The 23252-nt window shown below is 44.6% G+C and overlaps 3 protein-coding genes across 3 annotated transcripts; 1 reads left to right on the top strand and 2 right to left on the bottom strand.

Moving 5' to 3' along the window:
- Positions 1-1578: 1578 nt before the first annotated feature.
- On the bottom strand, positions 1579-3101 carry map1lc3cl (microtubule-associated protein 1 light chain 3 gamma, like). The gene is made up of 4 exons (XM_080466111.1): positions 2923-3101; positions 2797-2852; positions 2598-2704; positions 1579-2463 (listed from the first exon to the last, which is right to left on the bottom strand). The coding sequence occupies exons 1-4, from the start codon at positions 2978-2980 to the stop codon at positions 2274-2276; spliced, it is 411 nt and encodes a 136-aa protein (XP_080322237.1). The 5' UTR covers positions 2981-3101; the 3' UTR covers positions 1579-2273.
- Positions 3102-6842: 3741 nt separating this feature from the next.
- On the top strand, positions 6843-19135 carry LOC308110576 (uncharacterized protein). Its single transcript, XM_080464959.1, has 4 exons — positions 6843-7510; positions 14111-14330; positions 15370-15594; positions 15779-19135. The coding sequence occupies exons 1-4, from the start codon at positions 7226-7228 to the stop codon at positions 18283-18285; spliced, it is 3237 nt and encodes a 1078-aa protein (XP_080321085.1). The 5' UTR covers positions 6843-7225; the 3' UTR covers positions 18286-19135.
- Positions 18999-23050, bottom strand: ttc9c (tetratricopeptide repeat domain 9C). Its single transcript, XM_080464960.1, has 4 exons — positions 22928-23050; positions 20743-21067; positions 20363-20545; positions 18999-19686 (listed from the first exon to the last, which is right to left on the bottom strand). The coding sequence occupies exons 2-4, from the start codon at positions 21044-21046 to the stop codon at positions 19529-19531; spliced, it is 645 nt and encodes a 214-aa protein (XP_080321086.1). The 5' UTR covers positions 21047-21067; positions 22928-23050; the 3' UTR covers positions 18999-19528.
- Between the last annotated feature and the right edge of the window lie 202 nt (positions 23051-23252).

The following is a 23252-nucleotide window of genomic DNA, read 5'->3' as shown; positions in this document are numbered from 1 at the left end:
CACGTCTGGTCATGTAGTATCGCATATTTCCACGCTGTCTCACTCTTCTGCTCTCACATCATCTGACTGTGTGGCTTTTTCTTTTTTTTCTTTTGGCCTTTTGAATGGGAGTGAGAGCTGCAGTTCACAGCTTCAGTTCCCACAAAGCACAATTTTATTTTCATTTTCACTTCCAGGCCTGCGCTTGCTGCAGGACCACTTAGTCAGTATCTGATCTCTGACTCACTCATCAGTCACCATCAGGTGCACATTGTTTATCTACGATCAAATCCTGAGCTGCCCTCTTGTGTCCTGATATGTTACTACAGACATGATGGACACAGGGACTATTGGTAACATTCATCCATCTTCTGTACTGCTTTATTCAGCGTGGTGTTTTTGCACAGAGTACCTGGAGAAAAAACACAAACAGAAGATGCATAGAAAGACCCATTTATAACTATGGATATAGCCTGCATATAATATATTTGTATTTCCAGACATTTACACCGACAGACAACTTAAACCCACTGATTAACATATTAAATATTTTTCTTACACACGTTGAAAATAATGAAAACTCCACAAAGGAAGAACTTGTTTATGAATCAAACCGGTGTATTTTTGCAGTAAGGCCTCAGCGCTTACAGCTGATTCCTCCTCACAGAGACAAAGGCACAGTGAGATCTCTAATGCATGTCTTTGAGAATAAACCCAAGTATGCACAGGGAGAACATGCAGATTCTGCACAGAGTGTGACGGGGGGGTGGGGGGGGGTGGTGTAATCCTCTTGCCCACAGTGCAGCTGGACTGAGTGAACTGGATGATCACCATTGTCTGATAGTTTATCATAAACTGAAACGGCAAAATGCAGAATGTGTTGTCAGACTCCTCCAGCCACCCTGAACTCTGCGGTCTGAACAGATCCTTCCTCCTGCTCGGCCATGATGATGTTCTGACGCCAAGCTGCAGGAATGGTCACACTGGTGAGAGTGAGGGGCTTCGACAGCCGCCTCCACTGTATATCTCTCCTTTACAATGTTTCCTCTTTCCTGTCCTCTCGTCATCTTCTCTCCCTCCTCCTCTTCCTTTTACTATTTCTCTCCCTGTGGTTCCTTTTATTTAGAATTTTTCTCAATGTTGGTGGGTTTTTTTGGTCCAATTTCGAGCTAAGAATAGCCCCCGTGGTCCCCTGACACACTGACCCCTGCAGGGAGTTGACTGGGTCGGGTTTATATAACACCGTCATGTGGTGGGAGGGAGTGTCACTTCTCAGAGTCAGGTGAGGAATGAAGCGCCTGCGTGTGCATAAAACCTCAGTAATCATTAGATTTGACATGCAACTCACTCATAACAACACCAAAGCTCAATATATGAGACGTCTTAGTACAACAAGAAGCCCAATAACAGTTATAAGATGGAGTTTGTGATGGAGTGGAATCAACTCCAGACCAAATGAGCTTAAGTTGAATGATGTGATGTTAAACATTATGGGTCTATATGAAGCAGCAGATCATGTGACCTACAGCTGATGGTGCTGCCTGTGTAATCTGATATTCCAAGGTAAAATGTCTGATGCAAACGTGAGACAAAGCCAATAAATTACAAGGAGTATTTATTTTTTTGGTGTACTGGATACAGATCGAACCAGAATAAGAACAACAAAAAAAATACATCCAATGAATCTGTTCTTTTTTTTTTTACTTTCATGAGGGAAAATGTGGATGGAGTGACATTCCCACCCTCAAAAAGGAGAGCAACGAGAAATGGAAAATAAGTGCTAAACAAAAAAAAATCCAATTTTTAAGATGTTTATCCCATTTTTGTCGGGCGGAGACAGCAGGATTGATCAAAATGACAAATTTCTACTGTAAAACCTGTTGAATTTGGAAAAATCTTCAGAAAAGGTACATCTTGAGTATGCTTTAAAAAAAAACCAAACCACTCAAGATTACTATTTTGAGTATTTTCTATCTGTTATTAAATTTGATCAAAAAGCCAATAATCAGTTGATCTGAACTTGAAGACGTGACGAGGCTGATTCTGTCCACACTCATCAAGAAAAAACTAAAAAAAGAGGGGGGGCGGCACAGATTATTACTCTGTGTAGTAAAGTCCAGAGACATTTCATGAGGTAGGCAGATGTTCGGGACATCAAAACTGGGAAAGAAAAAAAAAAATTAAAAATAGTCTTTGTTTGGCTCAGTTTGTCTTCTTTTTTTTTTTTCCTTTTTTTTTTTAAATCTTCCAGTTTTCTTGTTTGGTGTCTCAAATAGTTCAGTTCATTCTCGGACTCAGGACGACGGCCTGTCCGTCAGCCGACACGCCCCGAACATCTCCTGTGAGGCGTAGGTGATGTAGAGGAAGCCGTCCGCGTCACTGTAGCGCGTGTAAACCTCCCCCATGCTGGAGGACATGCAGGACATGCTCCTCTCTGCTACCAGCAGGAACAGGGCCTGGGTGGACTCCAGGTCGATCTTATTCCTGAAAGAGAGGTGGACGAAGAGGCGGGTTTATTTTGGAAGGCGTTTGGTCTCAGCGTGAACGATGAGAGAATCTGAAGAGGGGGGGGAAAGAGTGACGGTGAATCAAAGGTATGAGATGTGGGGGGGATTTACCTGAGCAAGCAGAGGAACTGACCCAACGTGAGCTCGAAGGGAACCAAGAACTTTGTCTTGTCCAACAGGGGAAGAGATTTCTCGCGGAGGTAACGTTCAACGATCACCTGGACACACATGAGAGCAGAACATCTGTGATCAGCAAATCAACACACAAAAATGGGAGGAGACGGCGTCTTGTTAGAGGGGTTCAACTCACGGGCAACTTGTTGGGGAATTTCGAGCGGATATTACACACTTCATCTTTTCTCGTGGCTTGAAAAGAAAGAGGAGTTCAGTATGCAGCTTTCAAAGCCACGGCGAGGCCGGCGTGTGGAGGTCTTACCGAGGCATTTCCTTTGCTTGAAGGGCATCATCTCCATAGATTTCTCAAAAGGAGCCATGTTTCTTTTGTTGCTCCGGGGCGGTTTGCAGAGGCCAGCAGTGATGGAGGCGGCGTGGCGGCGTCTTGCCCGGGCTGACTGTGAAGTCCCCTCGGGTGGAAGTCAAGCAAACCCCACCGTGCTGATGTGACCGCCGGCGTTTTATAGGAGGTGCAGATGGGAGGAGTCGCAATGTGACACCGGCAAACAAAGGCACACTCCTCGTCCTGGTGGCCGTGTGTGTGTGTGTGTGTGTGTGTGTGTGTGTGTGTGTGTGTGTGTGTGTGTGTGTGTGTGTGTGTGTGTGTGTGTGTGTGTGTGTGTGTGTGTGTGTGTGTGTGTGCCCACTTTGCTGGTTTGGAACAGATTCACACTTACTGGTTATCTCGCTCAGCATTCTCACATCCACTTGTGGTATCAGCGCCACTGTCCCGTACACCGAAGGGGAACAAACGCAGTACAAAGTGATGCCAGGGGCAGATTATGAAATCATGAGGAGCCTCAACCCGAAGAAGAGGACCGGATGACCTACATTCTCACACTCAGGCCCCTTTACTGGGACATTTTATAACCAAACTTCTGACCTTTTGACCTCCCTGTCTAATAACACAGCCAGTCATGGTTGCAATGAGTTGCTGAGTTAACCCCTGTACAAAAACAAAACAAGATGACAACCCACATACTCACATCTGCATGTAATTGATTGACGATGCAACTTGACACAGAGATGGCAGCATTGCAAATGAAAGAGACTACTTCCATGGCGCGTTACCTTCCTCCATCTCCCTCAGTGGAGGCCTGTCCTGTTGACGGGTTGCAGTATAATGCCTGGAAGAAGCCGGAAGAAAAGCGGAAGTTTCCAAATAAGGTCAACTTGTCTGATAAGCTGCCGTTCTCATACGGTTAAAGTTTTATTATTCACCTTGGAAACAGCGACCAGACAAAACAGTCTCATAAGTAGATCACGCGCAGCTGCTGCAGTAGAAATGTGAGTTTTTATGAACTCTTTCCCTCAACATAAAGTCTGATAGACACCGGTTAAGGTCCATTTTCAAATAAGGCTTTTTAAGATAGATAGGAAAGAATTTTAGTCGTTAGGAATTATGGGGATCAAAACTCTGCAAATGTTCAAAGTTTTTACTTTACGACATAGTCCATGTGCATTTTGATTTACACAATTTCGTCTCCATTGTTGTGCACGCCTCACAATAAACCTAAATGTATTTCCAGCTGTCTCAGATGAGGAGGGTGTCTTCTCTCTTCAGGTCCTGCAGACTCCGGCTGTGGAAACATTAACAGGACCATCGGCCCTACGGTGGGTGAAGGTCGCCCCCTGCTGGTTAAAAGATGGAAAAGTGAGTTTAGTCTACAGTAACAGTAGATAAAATATACTTAACACTTTTTGCAATTAATATATTTGGGATTTTATTTGTAAACAGTGCATTATGAATCACTTTTAAGCATCCCTTTCTGATCCGCATCCTCTTTTTATGCATAAAAGATAATCTACCAACAAACGATGTGAGAAACACAGACGAGAGTTTGACTTTGCTGTTTTTGCAAGTGCAAGTTCCTTATATCAACAGATATAATAGAGTAATGCATGACTAACTGTGAGAACTGTTAATGGGTGTTTAACAGAAATGATACCTGTGACCTTTCACTTCATTATTAGTTTCTGTTCCTACTTTATTTAAAAAAAAAAATATTTAGAAGGTTTTGCTCTGATGTGTCAAGTATATTGTTAATAAAAACATTGTGCGTCCACTGGGACTAAAGAGACTGCAGGTAAACCTGCAAAAAAAACAACCTGCAAAAAACCCACCAGGCGATTCAACAAAAAGTATATTTCTTAGCTTTTATAAAGAAGTCATCTGTTTGAGGACTTGAGGCAGTTTTTACCAGCTGGCCCTGGATTGGCTGCCTGCCCTCCTTGCTGTCATCCTCTCTGCCTTGTGTTTGTGTCACCTAGCAGCTTTTTATTTTTAGTCTGTACAGTGGATTGAACAGACAGCCACGCTGCCGTTCAGAAATAATGCATGCTCCAGGTTTACTGTGAGCCCGCTCAAAATAAATCAAGGTTATAAACAATGGGTTTTGGACACAGACACAATAGAAGGGAGTCATTATTTCCACTGCACACACTTTCTATTTTCTACGTCACAGCTGGTGAACTGCAAGAGTTATGAATGACTGCTGGTTTCTACATGAATGGAGAATCTGTGGACAGACAGAGAGACAGAAAAAAACAAAACAAAGTAAGATAAAACTACCTTGAATTAAAAAAAGAAAATAAAGTGAAATGTGTGTTAAAAATGTTGATTCATGTTTGTTTATTAGAAGTCCAAAACAGCTGCCTGTTTGTCTTTATTGGAAATTAGATCTCCAACAAACCAAACAGATTTACAGCATCAATATAATAATTTACAGAAACTATTGAAAAACAACCTACTTTTTAAAAAAACAAAACAAACGCACATCCATATCTTGAAATGTTATCCAGCAATTTTATCACTACACAAAATCTACCTTTAATTAAAGTAAGCTATTACTGGCTAAACGTTCTTGAAGTTCACAGTATTAATATTTACCAAAATCACAATTAGACCATCTGAATTTATCTTATTTGTTTTATTTTGTTAGTGTGGATTTTAAGGTGGTTTTTTTTATTATCTACTTTTAATCTAACCTGAATGTGATAATCGCAGTTAATATACTTTTCAGTGCAATACATCCAGTGCAACAATCAGCACTTCATTACTGTTTAATGTGTGTTTTATATTCTCTTTACTGTGTTTTTATATTTTTTACTGTTTTGTATTTAGACACTTAAGTGTGAGCCTTTCGCAAAGAAATGTCATTCATGTGCACCTATGAATGACAATGATAAAGATCATCATCATCATCATTAATAATGCTGTTTTATCTGACCTCAGCTTTAATCTCATTATTATTTTGTAAATCATTTATAAAGTGATATTCAAATGTGGTATTAACTTGAAATTAAACAGTACAGTTACTGTATTAATACACAGTTTGATCCTTTTGATATAAATAGGTATTAATGTCAACATTGGTGCACTGGTAGTTAAATATAAACTGTAAATATGAGTGGATGCATGACATCTATATAAACACAGGTGGGGTTTCCCTTTTTTTAAAAATTCAATTAAGTTTTTTCTTCAGCCTCAATTTTTAACTTAAAACAACATAACTGATGTTTCATGAGAACAATCTAGAACATCAGACATATTATTTTTGCCGTTATTTTAATGAAGTTTTATTTTTTCATTCATTCATTTAGTTAGCTGTTACAGTTGTTTTTGCTGTTTTGATCGTTTATTTTTTCAATTGAGGCTACGTTTGTTTTTTTCATCGAGTTGAGATATTTTTCACCTTTTTAGTTGTTTTACTCATTTTTTACTGTTGTTTTAGCTATTTTGACTCTGACATTAATAACTTAAAATTATGTTTTTTTTCGTAATTTTGTACTGATTTGAGTCTCTTTTTTTTTGTATTGCCATTTTAGCTTTTTCAACTTCCTTTTTGTTGTTGGTTAAATTTGATCCAGTTTAGCGGTTCTATCTTTTTTACAATACTAATACTATTACTACAACTAATAATAATAATAACAATAATAATAATATTACAAGTCTGGTTCTGTACGAGTTTCTCGGTCATGTGAGAAATGTTGGTTTCCGCTCTGCTGTTTCTTCTTGTTTTGTTTTGTACTCTTGCTGAAGTTGGACAGTCCGGGGAATTTCTTTTCTCTTTTTTTTCTCCCCTGCGTCCTTTTGAAAAACTTGTCCGTCCAATCTGCGCGCAGCTTCGCGGCGCAGACGCTCCTCCTCTCCGCCTCCTGCGCTCACTTGTGTCTCATTGTCTCGCCGGGGACGCTGCGTCCCGACGCTCCGCCGGACGCACGGCTTCAAGTGAGAAGAGATCGGAGGGATGTCATCGGAGGATTGTTTCCTGGGCTGATAGGAGACGTGGCCGGCCGGTTGCTCCCTCTGGTAGATTCATTAATTCTAGTCTCGTGCCAGTGCGCGGCGGGGCTGCGTGAAGCTGCGGGGCTGCATGGCACGTTACAGATGGACATCAGGATTACGGTCTGATTAAAACGCTGCCTCCGCGCAAAGTGCTGCAATGGTAGTTCCCCTCGCCCGGACCCGCGCTGCTCCCCAGTAACGCCCGTTCAGTCTTCTCGTCGCTAAAGAAGAGCGGTGGTCAGCGGTGCGCCTCGGTTCCGGTGCACCGGGGACCAGGATGGCCGCCCGCCGCGGCTGCGTGAACTCGCTCTGGTCGGGCACCGAGCGCGTCCGCATCGGGGAGCGCCTCAAGGCGACGCTGGCCGGGGTGCTGGAGCTGGAGGTGCTCCGGTGCAAACAGCTGGAGATGGTGGACGGAGCTCTGGAGGACCGAGACCCCGCGGCCAACAGCACCGAGGAGGAAGAGGAGGAGGAGGAGGAGGAGGAAGAGGAAGGCAGCGGGACCCCGGAAAGCGCCACTTCGGACCCGGAGCATGGCTCTGCGACATCCCGCAGGCAACAGGTCAGTCAGTGCGCCCGGGATCTCGACATGACGAGGTTATTAAATATGGATGCGGGGTTTGATGGTGATCCGCCAACAAGCCTGGTCCCTCTGCGGCGCGCTGACAGATTTTATCGCTGCCTGGCGGCGCGCGGCTGTGCCGAGAGCTGAATGCCCAATTGTGACTGAGATGGTGCCAAGGACCATCCGAGCATGCAGCCCGGGCATTATGTGTGACCGCCACATGGAGCAGATGTCACAGAGGTCAGGGAAGCAGCTCCTGTCTGGCAGTGCGCCCTGCCTCAAGGTTACTCAGGATACAACCAGGTGCAGGTCGTAATAATACACACTGCTGCCTTTTTGAGGCCAATGGCCAGTATTCTGAATTCTTCAGTGCTGAGTGACCCATACCCCTAAAGAAACCCAGGGTCTGTCCTCAAACCCAGCCTGGGATAGGGAGCAACCCATTTCTCTAACTTGTCCTGAAATGGATACTGCAGGTCTTTTTGTGCCGAGAATGTGAGGAATGTGGGCTGACATGTAATCCACCGGGATATTGTGTGAACAGGTCACATCCTGGAGCCTGGACACCGAGTCTGAAGCTCATCCAGGCCCTCATTTGTTGACAACTTGAACCCACAACGTAATCAAGACCTGCTAGAAGTGAGAGCACAAAGACGACTAAAGGTCACGTCATTAGAAATGTGATTTCCATCTTAGACATTTTAATTCAGCCATTGCAAGAGGACACAATACTTCGTTGGTTGGGTGAAATAATGAAAAACAATTAGCTTCAGTTTACAGAAACATCCCAGCCTTCTTAAGCAGAACTAACTGCTTCCTTTTTTATGGAGCGTCCCTCTTTACTGCAGTTGAATTGCACCTTTTAGGCCAAAACATCATGAAAAAATAATCAGAAGGGGACTTGTTCTGTGTTTTAACGGCATCGCACAGAATTATATAGTGCGTTTTGCATTATTCAGCAGGAAAGTCTGTGTGAAGTCGTAGTAAATGCACCGATTTGGTCACATGACCGAAAATTGCCAAATTTGAATGAGTTATAAAATAAAACTCTTATTTCAAAAGATAACTCCCAGTTGTTGCTGTGCCACAGGTTTGTCACGCCTGTAGTCAGACTAAAGCAACAGAATCTCTGATCAAAGTTGCTAAAGCTTCCCGGTGTGAAGTGATTACTGCAGTGACCGCCGTACCGGCTCGTCCTCCGCCCTCCCAGTAAGTTGGCTTTATCTTCTCATCATTTCAAATTAAGGAAACTTCAGGGAATCCGACCGTCTTTAAACTGCCCGGCGAGGCTCAGGAGCCGCCGCTTTGTCCTCCTGCTCAGCAAAACCGGCTCACAGCTTCACTTTAGGCTGGATTTTATTTCACAAGTCTCTCAGTTCTGTCGTGGGTTTTTTTTTGGAGCAGGGAAGTCAAATGTCTTCTGATCAACTTCTGATGAATAGAAAATCCTAGTTGCCGCACTATAGATATATCACATTTATCATCAAATTTTCACGATATGCACATTTCAAAAATGTTTATCCTGCATGTCGACATACTTCACCAAACACATGAAGCTCTATTCCACCAGTTTGTGTTGACAATGGATCGTATTTCACTTCATTCTCTCTACAGGAAATCGTCCCTGGCGGCAAGACGTCAGAAGTTAGAAGCACAAAAAAAAAAATAATAAATAAAAAAAAAAAAAATCAAGAGAAAATGACTAAAGCCAACAAAGTTCACAACCATATAAATAGACATTCCTAAAGGGGCCGTTGCTCCCGGTTAAAACTGGTTTCAAGAGGAGGAGCAGTCATTTGGAAGTACAAATTCCAAAGCCCAAACACATGAAATCCATATATTTCTCTTTATATATCACATTTTTGTGTGATTACTTAAAAAATGTGCAGCCCTATGGCTTTGGCTGCTCCCACCAGGATCGCCGCAACGAATCACAAGCACAAATCTATCACTGGTTTAAAGACGGATGTCCTTCCGTTGAAAGTGACATTTAAATAAACAAACTTCTGGTTATGAACTTGCTTCTCTAATCTATAGAATTACAAATTACCATAATAAACAAAAATGACACATTTAGTATGTACATTATAATTGCTTAATAAATGAGTAGTGGTAGTTAAAGCTTAGTACCAGTGCAGTTAATCTGTTGTCACACTTCTCATTTTAACTAATAATAACTTTTCAAAAGGGTCTTTGTTGCAGAAAACTGCACCAACTTAAAAAGCCCGTACAGTAAGAACACCTTTTTTTTAAGGAACTGCACTGTTATTTTGCACGGGTGCAGATTAGCTCTGGCTCACATCCAGATTGTAATATTTTACAAAATTCATGTTACGTTCGAGGGCCTGCAGCTGTTTTAGGGTTTCCCCATACAAAACATGCAACGGTTCACCGTTATTCTGAAAAACTTCCCTGCGCTCACACGTTTATCCTGCGAATGTGTTTCTGATGCCAGTGAGTGGTATTAGTCACCGAGCCTGCGGCACATTAATACAGCTTGTGTCTGAAACAGGCTCCAGCCGAGGTCACCTTCGTATTCCTCTTGACAAAATCATATCAAAATCGGAACATGTTGCAGCCGAGAGCAGACCCCCCCCCCCCCCCAAAATAACACTTGAAATAATAATGAGACTGCTTCAGCAAGCGCATGGACAGAAAGTTACGCTCCCGTTGGAGAGAGGGCATCCATCTGCATGGAAGTGTGTCTCATAATGTGCTGCCTTCCTCACCGCCCACCCGCCAGCATCACCACTGTCGTCCCCCCCCCCCCCCCCCCCGTGGAGAGCATTGCTCATTCTCACCTCTGAAGGGAGCTGCCGGTGGAGCCGTGCAGGCTGGCGCTCGGCCCTCTGCCCCTGCCAGGCCACACTAACCCACACTAAAAACACGTTAACAGGAATGGAAACTAATTGTTTGCAGCCGGCGAACCAATAATCTGGAGGTCTTACCTGTAAATCTATTTACTTATATAGTAAATTTTCAGCACGCAAGATGCTTCACATGTGTTAGTCACATTCATGCACACCTGACAGCTGCCCAGCAAGATGCTCAACACTGTAGGTGCATGGATGGAGGTGGAACGGGGGACTGAAACACCGCTCTCAGGATTGATAGTCCACCTGCCATCCCAGTTAGAAACAAAAAAAACAGACACAGGTTGTTCTGTGTTTTAAAAATCAAACAAGTCTCTAACCAGAGGATTTGGTAGTTGTTCTGCAGGATCTTTTTTTTTTTTTTTCCGTTTTGGGATTAAACTCATGAAATGTGATTCACCCTTTTTTTTTTTTTTTTTTCGGTCTAATAACAGAGAGTTATCTCAGGGTAAATCCAGTCGGTCAGATTGGGATTACAGCCACGCTCTGTCATCTGTGCTGTTTGAAATATCTGCAGTCATGTGATGAACCCCTGAATTTGTGAAGCACAAAGGATTTCTCTCAAAATATTAACAAGAAAAAAGAAGCTTGAGTTTTTTTCGTGGCTATTAGAATCACCTCAGCTCCGTGGGATCCGCCTTTCTAAACGGAAGTTTTGATTATTTGAATCATTTCCCAGTTTGTGAAACTGGGAAAATGTCTCGTTCGTCTGTGTCGTCCCTCGCTCGTGTTTCCAGTCGGTGTTCAAAAATAAATATCCTCTCTGAAGAAGACGGAAAACAAGAGTGGGAGAAGCAGCGAGAGTGTTGGAAAGCTTCCCTTGATTCACATATGCAGTCAGTTTGTTGTTTCACGAACAGACAGTGGCTTTTTCGATGATCGCAAGCGGCAGCATCGGAGGAAACACGGTTGTCATTTACACCATTAACGCTAAAATCAATATCTCTGATCAAAAACAGGAACTGATTCGGACTTCAAACGACTCTTCAGTCACCAAGAACCCGAATCCGTAATAAAGTTAATTGCGAGGTTCAGCGTCAATAAGCAGCGTCAACGGCCCTGTGTGTGTGTGCTCCTTTTGAGGTCAGCCCATCTTCAAAATAGGTTTCCTATTGGAGAGCATCGTCTTACATGGAGCGCTATTACCACGACTTGTAGAGTGAAACAGCTTTTGTCTGATTTTTTTTTTTTTTTTTTTTGCCTGGGGATGTTTCTGAGCTCACAGAGAAAGAAAAAACAAGAAACCTCTTGTAACGTTGATACTTTCATTGTGAGTGAGATCCACCTGAAATGTTGCAGGAAAGCACATCAGTCTTTCTCTCAGTGGCGGAGATGCAAGACAGCGTGGGCCGTCTTTTAAAATTTCCACACCACATTAATAATGCATGGCACAATAAACACTGTCCTGCTTCAGGAGTGAAAAAAGGTTCTTCTTCTCCCCCAACATGGCGACTGCAGATGACATAATGCACCTATTACGAGGGGTGGGGTGGGGGGGGGGTGTGTGTTGCTTGTGCAGCTGTGATCACTGTAGTATTATTATCCGATCGACCTGTGCATTTTCTACACGTTGCTCCAGGGGGGCTCCACTCCTCCCTTAATGGGAGGGGATATCAGGTTACAGAGCTCCGAGCAGACTTCCACCCTCATGTCTGTTTAGCCTCCTATGATTTGATCATGCCCCTGGTCACTGCGTAACATAATACCCTGCAATGTGCAATGCATCTTCCTCTTTGGGGGGAGAGTTTAAGCCGACATTTGCACATTTTAAGAGACTTTTTAAAGAGTGTTTCATGTCCTTAACTTGACAGAATAAGAGGACTTACATTGAGGCCTTTGAAAAGATGCACAAGTTTGTGCCTTTTTTTTTTTTGTTGTGTGGCAAAAGTAGGAATCTGCAGCGACTCAAACATGAGTGGAAGTCACGCCGCGCGTGTGTTGAGGCTGTGAGATGAGTTAAAACATTTCGCCGAGCCTGTTGTGGGTCTGTGTGGGAGGAGAAGCGAGCGAGCGAGAGCGAGAGAGCGAGCAGCTGTAGCTATGGTGAGTAGGGGGAGGCTGGCTCGCAGGATATTATGGAAGCGGTCAGGGTGGGATTATTTGTTGAGGGGAGTGTGGGGGAGGTGGGGGTCCGTCAAGATGCCCTTCTCTCGCACCCGGCAACCACTGCTGCCCCCCCATCCCCCTCAGCTTACCTCGCCCTCACCCGCTATGTGACTCACTCTTTTATTTTGGTCTTTTTTTTGTCCCTCTTGCTTGATTCCGGTCACCCACTCAGCCACGACTCACTAAAGACTCATAAGGATGAAACGCAGGGGGTAGGAACCCGGGGGGGGGGGGGAGTAACCTAAAAAAGAGATTGGTCAAAGTCTGAAACTGTTTACCCACTGCAAACTTCGCACATTTGTCTGAACACAATTACCAGGTCCAGTTCTGGAAGTTCTTTTCAGACTTCTGGAGTTTTAGGAGTTTACACTTTTCTCCAGGAAGATGCAGTGTCTAAAACCAAGTTACGCCATCGTACTGAAACCCCCCCCCCGCCCTCCACCCCCGCTTCTTTCCTTTCTGCTGCTCTGGCTTCTCTTTTGTTACGTCATCTGTCGTCTCCCATTATCCTCTCAATCCCCCTCCTCTGCTGCTGTCACCCAGCAGTGAGTCACTACCTGTATTGTCTCCTCAGAAACAAGAGGATTGATCAGCCGCGCTCAGTGTTCCTGTTGCTCGGGCTCGATCCCACTAATGCAGAGGGTCTTGGCTGCTCTCCTGGAGAGACGGGTTGGAGGCGGCGGGTGGGGGAGATTTGGAGGATAATTGGAGGAGGGGGGTTTCTCTTTTGAGCCTTTACTAATCTGGGAAATGGAGGCACTCTGCTAACTTGATGGAGTGATTGTTATTCTTGTGTGTGTGTGTGTGTGTGTGTGTGTGTGTGTGTGTGTGTGTGTGTGTGTGTGTGTGTGTGGGGTGGGGGTCCTCATGTCTGACTGTTCCAGTAAGTGTGACGTGATGTGGTCCAAGCATGTGCCTGGTAAATGATATCACGGCCAGTACAGGTGGGTGGGGGTGTGTGGGGGGGGGGGGGGGGGGGGGGGGGGGGGGGGGGGGTCAGGAGTCACGTTTGTCAAACAGGGTCTGTATTGTCAAGCAACCGAGGACATTTAATCAAGTGCAATGCTTCCAGGCAACTTATCTCTATTCGTGACTCTCTTTTATACTTTATGAGATTACACTTAAACATTATAGCTTTGCTCATCAGAAATTCCCTGTGTGGCATTTGCATGTTCTCCCTGTGCATTGCCAGCTTTTTCCCAAGTTTCCTCCCACAGTCCAAAGACATGTGTGCTGCATTATTAGCCTGGATTAGGATCGTTGCCAGACGTATTTTTATTGACAGTGGAGTATTTGTGCATAGTTGAACTGAGGCAACGAAACGGTTGCATCACTTGTCCCAGAAGCTTTTATTAGTGACTTCTGACCCAGTAAATCATTAATTAGCTTCAGGTCCAACAAATGTCCAAAGTTCCAAATCAATCCTTGTTATTATTATTATTGTATTTCTTTTCAGCAATTTTAAGAAGGGCAATCAAATGCTCCGGTCATGTGACATGAAAACAACCACAGAGCTGTTGTATTTCAGTCCGTTTTATTCTCATTAGTTTTATGTGTTACTTCGCATTGTGAGCATGACTTGTTCACAATTTTTAAAGATCACATATTTTCTTTTCAGGCTCCCTCTCCCTCAGATACAACAGTATTGGCCTGTCAGAGCAGCCCGGAGGACTGTGGCGGTAACTCAGGTGACGGGACGGCTCACTTCTCCTCTGGCAGGGGGAGCAACTCGCGCTGGTCCACTTTATCCTGGGACGCTCCATCGGAGCTGCTCTCTCCCCCGACCCCCGACCCCAGTGGTTTAGTCCACCTCGACAGCGACTCCAGGCCCAGTTCAGGTAAAATGCTTGCGTGATAACGACGCTGGCCTGTGCAATCACCAACCGTTTGTCAACTTCATTCTCAACCGCAGCTCACCTTGAGAGAATTCCCATCAAACATTAACCGCGCTCCTTTTGTTTGCATGCAGGCCCTCGCTCGGTTTCTTTCTGGTCGTCACTTTTTTTGGTCTTTCATTTCAAACTTTCAAAAATTACTCTGAAAAATGTACTCCCTGCGACTCCCAGAACATTCTTCTCTCTTTGCTATCAAACCTCCTACATACTCCCCCCCCCAAAGAACAGCTCTTCACTTTCTTTGGCATGTAAATCATTAAGCAGAAGCCTGATAACCCCAAAGGCATTGCTATCGCAAAATAAATTCAAAGTTATTCTGATAACATTAGTTTTTCCATTTAAATTCTTGAGGTTGGAGATGCTGTAGCAGCAAAGTGCTGACCGCTGCACTTAAACAGTGGAACCTGCTCCGTGACGCCCTTCTTCAGGAATTTTAATGAAGTTTGAGTTTCTGTAGGCGATGTCTCCTCATTGTTCAGCAACGACGTAGTGAAATCACTGCCCGGCTGTAAAAGTGACAGAACAAGTGTAATTGAAGCTATATTGGTATGTTTATAGACGATGCAGTAATTATTGATTGATTATTGAAGTCCTTGTTTTCAAACTGATTTATTGAAATTGATCAGTTTCGTGTTGATTTGACAAGCATAGTTACATTGAACAAGTAAAAGACTGATATATTGCATTTAAACAGTTGTATAATTATATTTAAGAAGATACTGAAACACTTCCTAGTGTTTTTCTAATGTGCTTCCATTGTAACAAATGATCACATGACTACATTTGGAGAGACGTAGTTTATAAGATATCACAATTGTTGTGTTTTTTGAAAAACAAGTCACATAAAAATAAAATAAATGATATGACTTTTTGAGAATTTGGGGATTGTAAAATCACAAGAAGGCTGTGAGGTCTTGGATTCTAGACAATTTGCTGGATACTTGTTTTTCACGTGCAGACTGTTTCCTCTGCTTTTGTCAAGGTTTCTATTCGGTGAGTGGAAGCTCGCTGTCCGACTCGTGCTACTCGGTGTCGAGCGAAGCTGCGCACGGAGGGCCGATGCCACCGGCCAGACCGCTGAAGCTGTGGGAGCAGGCTCCACTGCCCACTGACATCTTGTGGTCAGAAGGCGTCGCGCCGTTACCGCAGCCTGCGCCTCAAAGCAGCCAGGACGACTCTGAAGCAACCGAAAAGACCCCCGTTTCAGGTGAGTCGCACCAGACTACAGACTCGTGCAAAGAACGTCAGTATCAGGAAAGAAAACAACATTCAAATCATTGTTTGGACTGCGAACCCGAGTCAAGGTCTTGAATCTAAATGTTAATATTCAGTGAATGATAGTCTCCGATAACATGTTTTGTCTAAGCTTGTTCTTTTCTTGTCTTTTGCAGTCCAAAGTGACCTTGAAGCAACTGGTCTGAGCTTTCTGTCCGACCTTTGCTCGGGACTTGGCGACTCTCTGATTTCTTCCCTGGTGCCCCTTCTCAATCCTGCGTCTCCTTCCTCCTCTTTGCATTCAAAACCTCAGCTAGACCCTCGCTACTGCACAGACCTGGTGTCCCGCCGGACCAAAGAAGTGTACTCCTACCCCAGCCCACTGCACGCTGTCGCCCTCCAGAGCCCGCTCTTCACCTCCCAAAGTCAGGAACAATCTGCCTCTGCAAGTCCTGAGGGACTGCATCAAGATGAGGACGAGTCAAACGTGGACCCGACTCTTCTTGTCCCACCTCAGCAGCGTCCCTCTCCGCCCTCCTTCAGCAAGTTGGAGCAGTACATTTTTCGGCTTGCCCGCCAGTACCACGGTCGGGTGACCTCCTCCAACTGTGACATACCTTCAGCTGCCACCTCTGGCCCGGTGACACACAGAGGTTTTTGTACTCCAGGGAAAAGTCACGGTTCCACCCAGTCCCTTTCGGCCTTTGAGAGCCGCAGTACACCCTCCACCCTTCCAGGGGGCAGCATCACACCCTGTAAGTCACTGCTGGGAAACTCAGCCAGGGTCAGCCTTAGCGCCACAGGGAAAAAAGCCACCAGGAACTCAATCAACCTGGGTAACCTTCCATCAGCCACCGGAGAAGACTTGAACATAAATCTGCATCTCAACCTCAACCTCAACCTGACTCCTGGTTTAAACTCCACCTGCGGGCTGGTGGACAATCCAAAAAATGGAGGCTGTGGAGCTTCTGCCTCATCCCTCACTTCAGCAACGCCCACTCCAGCACTGCGATCACGACCTCGCATTTCAACTTGTCCAAGCAGCCTGAACCACCGCAGCTCCCTGGAGGTGCCTTCAGGGTCTGGAGCCAGTGCAGCGTTCGCCTCATCAGCCTTCTGCCGCTCCCTAGACTGGGGCACTGTTGCACCGCCTGAGACTGGACTTTCGGTGTTTGGTACGAATGCCGGGTCCGCTCCCGGCTCTCAGCGCAGCAGCTTGATACAAGATCCCAGCTCCAGTCCCAAGCTCAGTGAGGACTCCCCCATGGTGGGAGAGATCTCCCGCCTCTCTGGCTTGTCTCGGGCTGTTGTAGTTGGACTCATGGAGCAAGGTGTGGAGTTAGATATAGACTGCTTCCAAACAGATCCTGCCAGTGAGGTTAGGGGCCACAGTAAAACTCACCTAATACCCCAGACGGACCATGAGTACAGTGGAATAACAGAACTAACCCCCCAGAGACCGATACAGCTCTCTCTCAGCGTCACCCACTCCCCACAGTCTCAGTCCAGCCTCACCCCTCCTGTCTCACATGCCAGCAGTCCTATACACCCTTACCAGTCCATCCATATCCCCTCCCCTCACTACTCCTCACACTGTCACTACCAGCAAATTCCCTACTCATCTGACCTCCCCTCCTCCACAGCATCCTCTCCTGCCTCCCGCCCGACCCCGCGGGGTCGCTCTCCCCCACGGCCTCTCCAGCCTTCCCCCCTGGGTGCCACCCCTCTCTCGGTTTTCCGAAGGGATGCGCCCTTCCAGTGTTCCCTTCCCCGTACCGTGACCAGGACCTCTCCTGTGGAGCATGGCGGCTTCCAAAACAGAGGAGGATCACTGCGACAGGGTGGCGGAGGCGGTGGTGGAGGTGGAGGCAGCAAGTGGAAGGGGGCGGAAGGAGAGGGACTGTACAGAGGGAAGCACGCCTCCCATAAGTTGGTCAGAGCGGCGACAGTTAGCAGCTACGCCAGGGCAGACGACTACAGCTCAGTTTGGGGTGACGAAGAGAAGTCGCTAAAATCATCCCAGACACCCAGGAAATCTTCCAACAAACGCTGGAGAGGCTTTGAGGGACGCCTCTGGGGCAAAGAGTGCGAAAACAACAAGGAGGAGATGGACAGAGCCGAGTACGGCTACGGCTGGAGGAGGAACAGTATTGGAAGCTGGAGGAGGGAGCAAAGGAAGATGAAGATGTCATCCGGCGGCAGTGACAAGAAGCTCAAAGTAGACAGCTCCCCGATCTTCTCCAAGAAGAAGGGGAAGGAAGACGGAGAGCGACGCAGCTCCAGCCTCAGGCTTTCCAGGAGGGCTCTGTTCAGGAGCGAGTCCCAGGGCCTGCTGGTGCCTCACCACTACAACGAGGAGCCCTCCAGGCGGGCTCACTGGGTCTCCTCCTTGGATGTCGGTCACAGCGGAATGGGGACCGGCAAAAACGAAGGGGTCAGACGGCTCAGAGCAAGAGAGGAAGACAAACGTCTGTCCTCTACCGCCAGCCTCTTTAACCTCTCTCGTTCTCAGAGCCTGGAAGGGAGCTGCCATTCCCTCTCCCCGCTCTCCTCCCCGTCGTTCTCACCCTCCCCTCCTCCGCGGATGCCTCTCCAGCGCTCCAAATCACTGAGGGATTTAGGGAGGAGAGTGTTTGGCTCCATGAGGTCGCTGAGTCTCAGGCGGAAGCCATCCAAGAAGTGACACTTGTACAAATAAATGAACATCGCAGTAGACGCATCTTCCACGTGTGAGACTAAAAACAACCAGTGATTCCTAGTATTATATTTGATGTAACTGAGAGTGCCATTGTTTTTTGGTTGTGACAGACTGATCACAGATGTGCACTGGTTCTGTAACACCATGACCATTTTATTATTCATCACCGTGATGGAAGTTTCTCTCAGGCACATAAAGTCTGTAAAACCTGCTATTGATTTGTTTATTTGCATCATCCATTCGCGTGAGGACATTTTTTTTTAAATGATGTCCAAAACTGCAAGAAAATGTGGTTTGAATTGGAAGAATAAGAAACACAGCCATTTCTATATAGTCAACAGTGCACCCTGCAGGTGGAGACCAGAATTATTCTTTTTTTTTTTTTTTAGCCACAGTTAACTGTTTTACATATTTTTGAAGATTCTTGCAAAAGGAAGATTATTTAGAAATCCATCTGTGGCTGTAAAATAGAGTATTGAAGATACAGATTATAAAACATTATTACTAACTATATGAAGCTCACTTGCATAACGGTCCAACAATCTGTGAAGATGTGTATGAATGTGTATCTCTGCATGCTGCTCTGTGACTTGTTCAGTGATAATAGCTATTGTGAGAATGTGATATTCCTTTTGATTATGGGCAATAGCATCTCCGAAGTACAATCACATTGGCCAGACAATGACCAAACCCAAGCAAATACTCTTTAACTTGATATTTTGCTCAGGATTTTGAAATAAATATTGAATGAATAAGTTATTGATGAGTGATCTGAATTACATTTGTGGCTTCTCGTGGCTTCTGACAAATGAAATAAAGCAGTAACTAAACTCGTACAGTGCCTCTAATACCTAAATTGAATGTTTTTGTTCAATCAATTAGAAAAAAGAAAGACGGCGTGACAAATATTTAACAAAATCATGTAACTGAAATGACGAAATTTGCTCTCTTCAGCTTTCAGAGCCTTTATTTATTTATTTATTTTAGCTGTACAGGACTTTCTCTTATTTTCCAGGTTGCTAGGAAACTAACTTTTCCATCCTCCTCTCTTTATTTTCAGCAACATCTCCACTTCCCTACCCGGGTATGTTGTACGATACAATCCTTGCGGTCTTCACCTCAAACACAAAACAGGAGACGCAGCAACGTGATCGACACTACTTAGTGTTCTTCAGTTCGTGGTGAAGGGAGGTTGAGGCTTCATCTGGCAGGCGGCGGAGCTGGCAGGCTACGCTTCCTCACCAGCTCTGTTGGTTTGGTTAATCCCGTCTTCGGAGCCGTCCCTCAGGCTGGAGGAAAACATGCCTCGGTACATGGCTTTCTCCTTCTGTTGCTCCCGATTTAGTTTTTCCTCAGCCCTCTGCAGCTGTTTCTTCACATTTGCATCTGTGCGAGAAGTTGAAATTTAGCTTCGGAAAGTCATACTATATTGCACGGGTGTTCAAATATGTTTGGTGGGGCTTGGAGGAGAGCAGCTGATGAATTAATATACAAATATTGTATGAAGTTCTGTGAAAACCAAACGTTCCTCGCTGAAAGTCGGCCAGGTGACAAAGTAACAAGTCACACACTCGGTGTTGCAAAAAATTAACTGAACGTTACCAGATTAACTAATGAATTACAGCATCAAACAGGAACAAGGGTCAAAATGTGTGTTTTGTTGTCCCTGCAAGATGCGGTTGAGTCATTTCAAAAGGAACAGGGGAATATTCCCCCCCCCCTCGGATTTAAAATTAGAAAATATTTTTCCGACCCAACATGTTTTGGGCTCAAAGTGTATTTTCACACCTCTGGTCACCCGTTTTGCTTGCAGCGACAAGAGCAATTACAGTTAACAGGTATTTTGGCTTTGAATGCTGCCAAAGTGTTTCTTGTACGAGACGCTGGTGCAGCTGAATGTGTCCTGCATTAACACTGACAGAGAGAAAGCTCCCGGAGAGCTGCTTTCACTCTCTACCAAGTGCGAGACACCATTTACAAATTTAGGTCTATCAATGAATAAATTATCATTCTAATAGGCCATGTCCTAAATCAATGGATGATGTGCAGGCTCTGCTCTTACCATTGGGCTGGCCTTTGCAGGCCTGAGTGAGGTACTGTTTGGCTGTCTGTGCATCTCCCAACTCCAAAGTCGCTACTCCGGCTCTGTACAGTGCTTTAACGTTGCCGGGTCGCCACTGCAGGACGCGCAGACTGTACTCTAACACGCGAGTGTAATCAACACCCTGTTTCTGCAGCAAACACGCTAAAAGAGAAAAACAAGTTGGCGCATCAGTGAATTACAGAATCTGCTGGTGACAACACCCAAAAATATCCATTAAAAAAAAAAAGTATGGAGTGGCTGTTGCTACTTGAAAACAGTATATTAAATGCACTTAAGAGTACAGAACTTGCTTTTGCATTTCTACACCTGGACCTTTTGTGGTTGTAATTATTATTTACCAGCTAAGTTGTTGTAGCAGTCCACTTGTGTGTTTCTCAGTAAATCCTCCTGCTCTGGCGTGAGCGCCGGAGTCTCGGGTCCAAATCTCTTCACCGACTTCATCACATCGGAGTCGAGGCCTCGCAGGATGAGCAAAGCGCGGTGATAACGGCCAATGGCTGAGCGAATGTTCTTCTCCCTGAAGAAAGCGTTGCCTTCACTCTTCATCTGGGACGCTTCCTCCAGTAAAGCCCAAACCGGCTCGTGTTCAGGAGGCCTCGGTCCAGGCTCAGACGGACCACCCTCTGCTCCTGCATGCTCCATTTCACCAGTGGTGCTAGTTGTCTAGTAAAACAAAAAAAAAGAACTAGTCATATAATATGCCACTAAACTTGTGTATTGTACCGTTATCTTACAGAACCTGAAAAACATGAAAGAATGGTCCAAGTACAAATCATCACTTGCTGCTGTTCTGACGTTCAGTTTTAGCAGACCTGTACCCGAAGACGCAGTTTTCTCTCGGCTTCTTACATCTTAACTCTAAAGACCTCTCCTTTCAGTTTAAATTAGTTTTACATTAGATAAGAATTAAAAGGCTTTTGCATAACCTTGTACACTGTTTTCCAATCAAGTGGGTGTTAAAAGACGATCCCTTTGTGCATCTATTAGTACATTTAATGGCTTCCAAAAAAATAATGACTGCAGAAAAGAAAACTTGAGCGCATACAAAAGGCTCCGAAAATGAACAAGCTGAAATCCAAAAGTGACCAAATGACAATAAGTCTACAGATTCAAAGCAGTGTTGGCTTTAATTGAGAGAAAATAATGACACAAATGAAAACAGAATCACAAGTTGTGATGAACAACATCTTGTTCCTTCATCATTTAAATACATTTACCAGTCTGTTCAGGTAAGAGCCATACGTCAGCTCTTCCAAGCTTTTACATTCATTTTTGTACCAAGATGAAGTACATATGCATCCTGCCGTCACCTCAAAAAAAAGAAGAAAAAAAGAGGGGAATCTTATTAACCAGTGGAACTTTGAGTAGTCTAAATGAATATATCAGAATTTGTTTGACAGTAAAACTGTGCTTGAAAACTCCACTTAGCAACAATGAGGAACATTTTAATGTAGTATAAGGTGCAGAGTAACTAATTTAAAGATTTACTAGTGCAAACAATTTAACGGGTCATTTAAAAACTGATTTCTTTTGATGTTTTTATTAATGAAGCACCTGAGAAGATGACACCTTCTCATATTATGCACAACTTTTTAATCAGTCAAATTAAAGTGACAAACAATCAAGTGAATAATTAAAATTCTTATGATATTCTTCACGAATGTCTGAACAGCTCAACAAACCATTAGCAGCAGAAGACTGGCTGCTTTTGATTATTTTGTTCTGTTCAAACACTTCTGTGTGTATTAATACGGAGGTCAGACTGACGTTCAGCCAATACCCAGGATGTTGTTCTAAAACCACAATGTACTTTTTTTTAGCATTGATGGTTCTTTTTTAAAATGTGTACGGTGTACCAGGCCTTTGGCTGTAATGCGACTCCATACCAATAGAGATTCAGTTTTTTGAATTGTCTGCAAAGCTCCTTTCATACATAGTCACCCCCTGTTCTTTGACGATCAATTAGTGATCATGTCTGTGGTTTCCTGCATTCTGTTTCCATTGAGTTTAACAAAGCACCCAAACTCTTGGGGGTTGAGGTTGTAGTAGAGGAAGAGAAGCAGGTAAGATCGGTAGTATTAATATAAATCGTGGTCATACTAACATACTACTTACAAAGTAAATTAAACAGCAGTTTAAAGAGTGAGGAGGAAGCAGAGACGTGAACTATTTCCTTGTTGCTAGGTAACGACTGTCCACCAACATGACACAGAAACCTGTTTAAAGCAATATTTGAATATTTTTTTCTTTAACCAATCCCCCACCAACTAACTTAAAAACAATAAAAAATTGTTTGTACTTCACTCTTTTAACGACCCCGAAATAAAGCCGTGCGTTTACCTCAAACCGACGCCACTCTGTAGCACATTTCCCAGCAGCTAACCTGCTAGCAGCGGCTAACCTCGCCTCCCCCACAAACCGGATAAACTACTGCTGCAATCCTCACTCCAGTCCGCCTGCACGTTCCTTTTACGGGACAGTGTGTTGTAATGTGACTCTCAGCTCGCCACAGCATCAACTCACCTGGCCCCGGAGAACAGTTATCCAGCAGGTAAGCTACTTCTTGTTGGTAATCATGCTGGAGCAGCTTCCTTGTTCCCTCATCAGGAGGTAAACACTTCAACGGCTTCAAATGGTACTGCCCCCTCAAGGCTGCTCCACGAATTACAACTACTTAAATGCACATAAATACACAGAGATCTGCACGTTTAGTCATATTAATGCATCACAACATCAACACAAAAAATTTCTATTTATGTCTATTAACCCTATATAATCCCTGCATTTAAATACCAAGTATAAAATCTGACAAACCTCTCACATTTATTAAATTGGTGCAGCAAATTAT

The sequence above is a fragment of the Lipophrys pholis genome (assembly GCF_963383615.2).
Source record: "Lipophrys pholis genome assembly, chromosome: 6".
In the NCBI taxonomy this organism is placed as follows: domain Eukaryota; kingdom Metazoa; phylum Chordata; class Actinopteri; order Blenniiformes; family Blenniidae; genus Lipophrys; species Lipophrys pholis.
This window is presented reverse-complemented; position numbering and strand designations above follow the sequence as displayed.

Bases quoted from the DNA above. Each gene is read 5' to 3' on its own strand.
- map1lc3cl (XM_080466111.1), bottom strand. From the start codon at position 2,980: ATGGCTCCTTTTGAGAAATCTATGGAGATGATGCCCTTCAAGCAAAGG. The intron at 2,853-2,922 runs GTAAGACCTCCA...TTTCTTTTCAAG, and splicing joins CAAGCAAAGGAAATGCCTCG to CCACGAGAAAAGATGAAGTG. The intron at 2,464-2,597 runs GTAAATCCCCCC...CCTCTCTTTCAG, and splicing joins CAGTTCCTCTGCTTGCTCAG to GAATAAGATCGACCTGGAGT.
- LOC308110576 (XM_080464959.1), top strand. From the start codon at position 7,226: ATGGCCGCCCGCCGCGGCTGCGTGAACTCGCTCTGGTCGGGCACCGAG. The intron at 14,331-15,369 runs GTAAAATGCTTG...GCTTTTGTCAAG, and splicing joins CGACTCCAGGCCCAGTTCAG to GTTTCTATTCGGTGAGTGGA. The intron at 15,595-15,778 runs GTGAGTCGCACC...TGTCTTTTGCAG, and splicing joins CGAAAAGACCCCCGTTTCAG to TCCAAAGTGACCTTGAAGCA.
- ttc9c (XM_080464960.1), bottom strand. From the start codon at position 21,046: ATGGAGCATGCAGGAGCAGAGGGTGGTCCGTCTGAGCCTGGACCGAGG. The intron at 20,546-20,742 runs GTAAATAATAAT...TTTCTCTTTTAG, and splicing joins CTGCTACAACAACTTAGCTG to CGTGTTTGCTGCAGAAACAG. The intron at 19,687-20,362 runs GTAAGAGCAGAG...CTTCTCGCACAG, and splicing joins CTGCAAAGGCCAGCCCAATG to ATGCAAATGTGAAGAAACAG.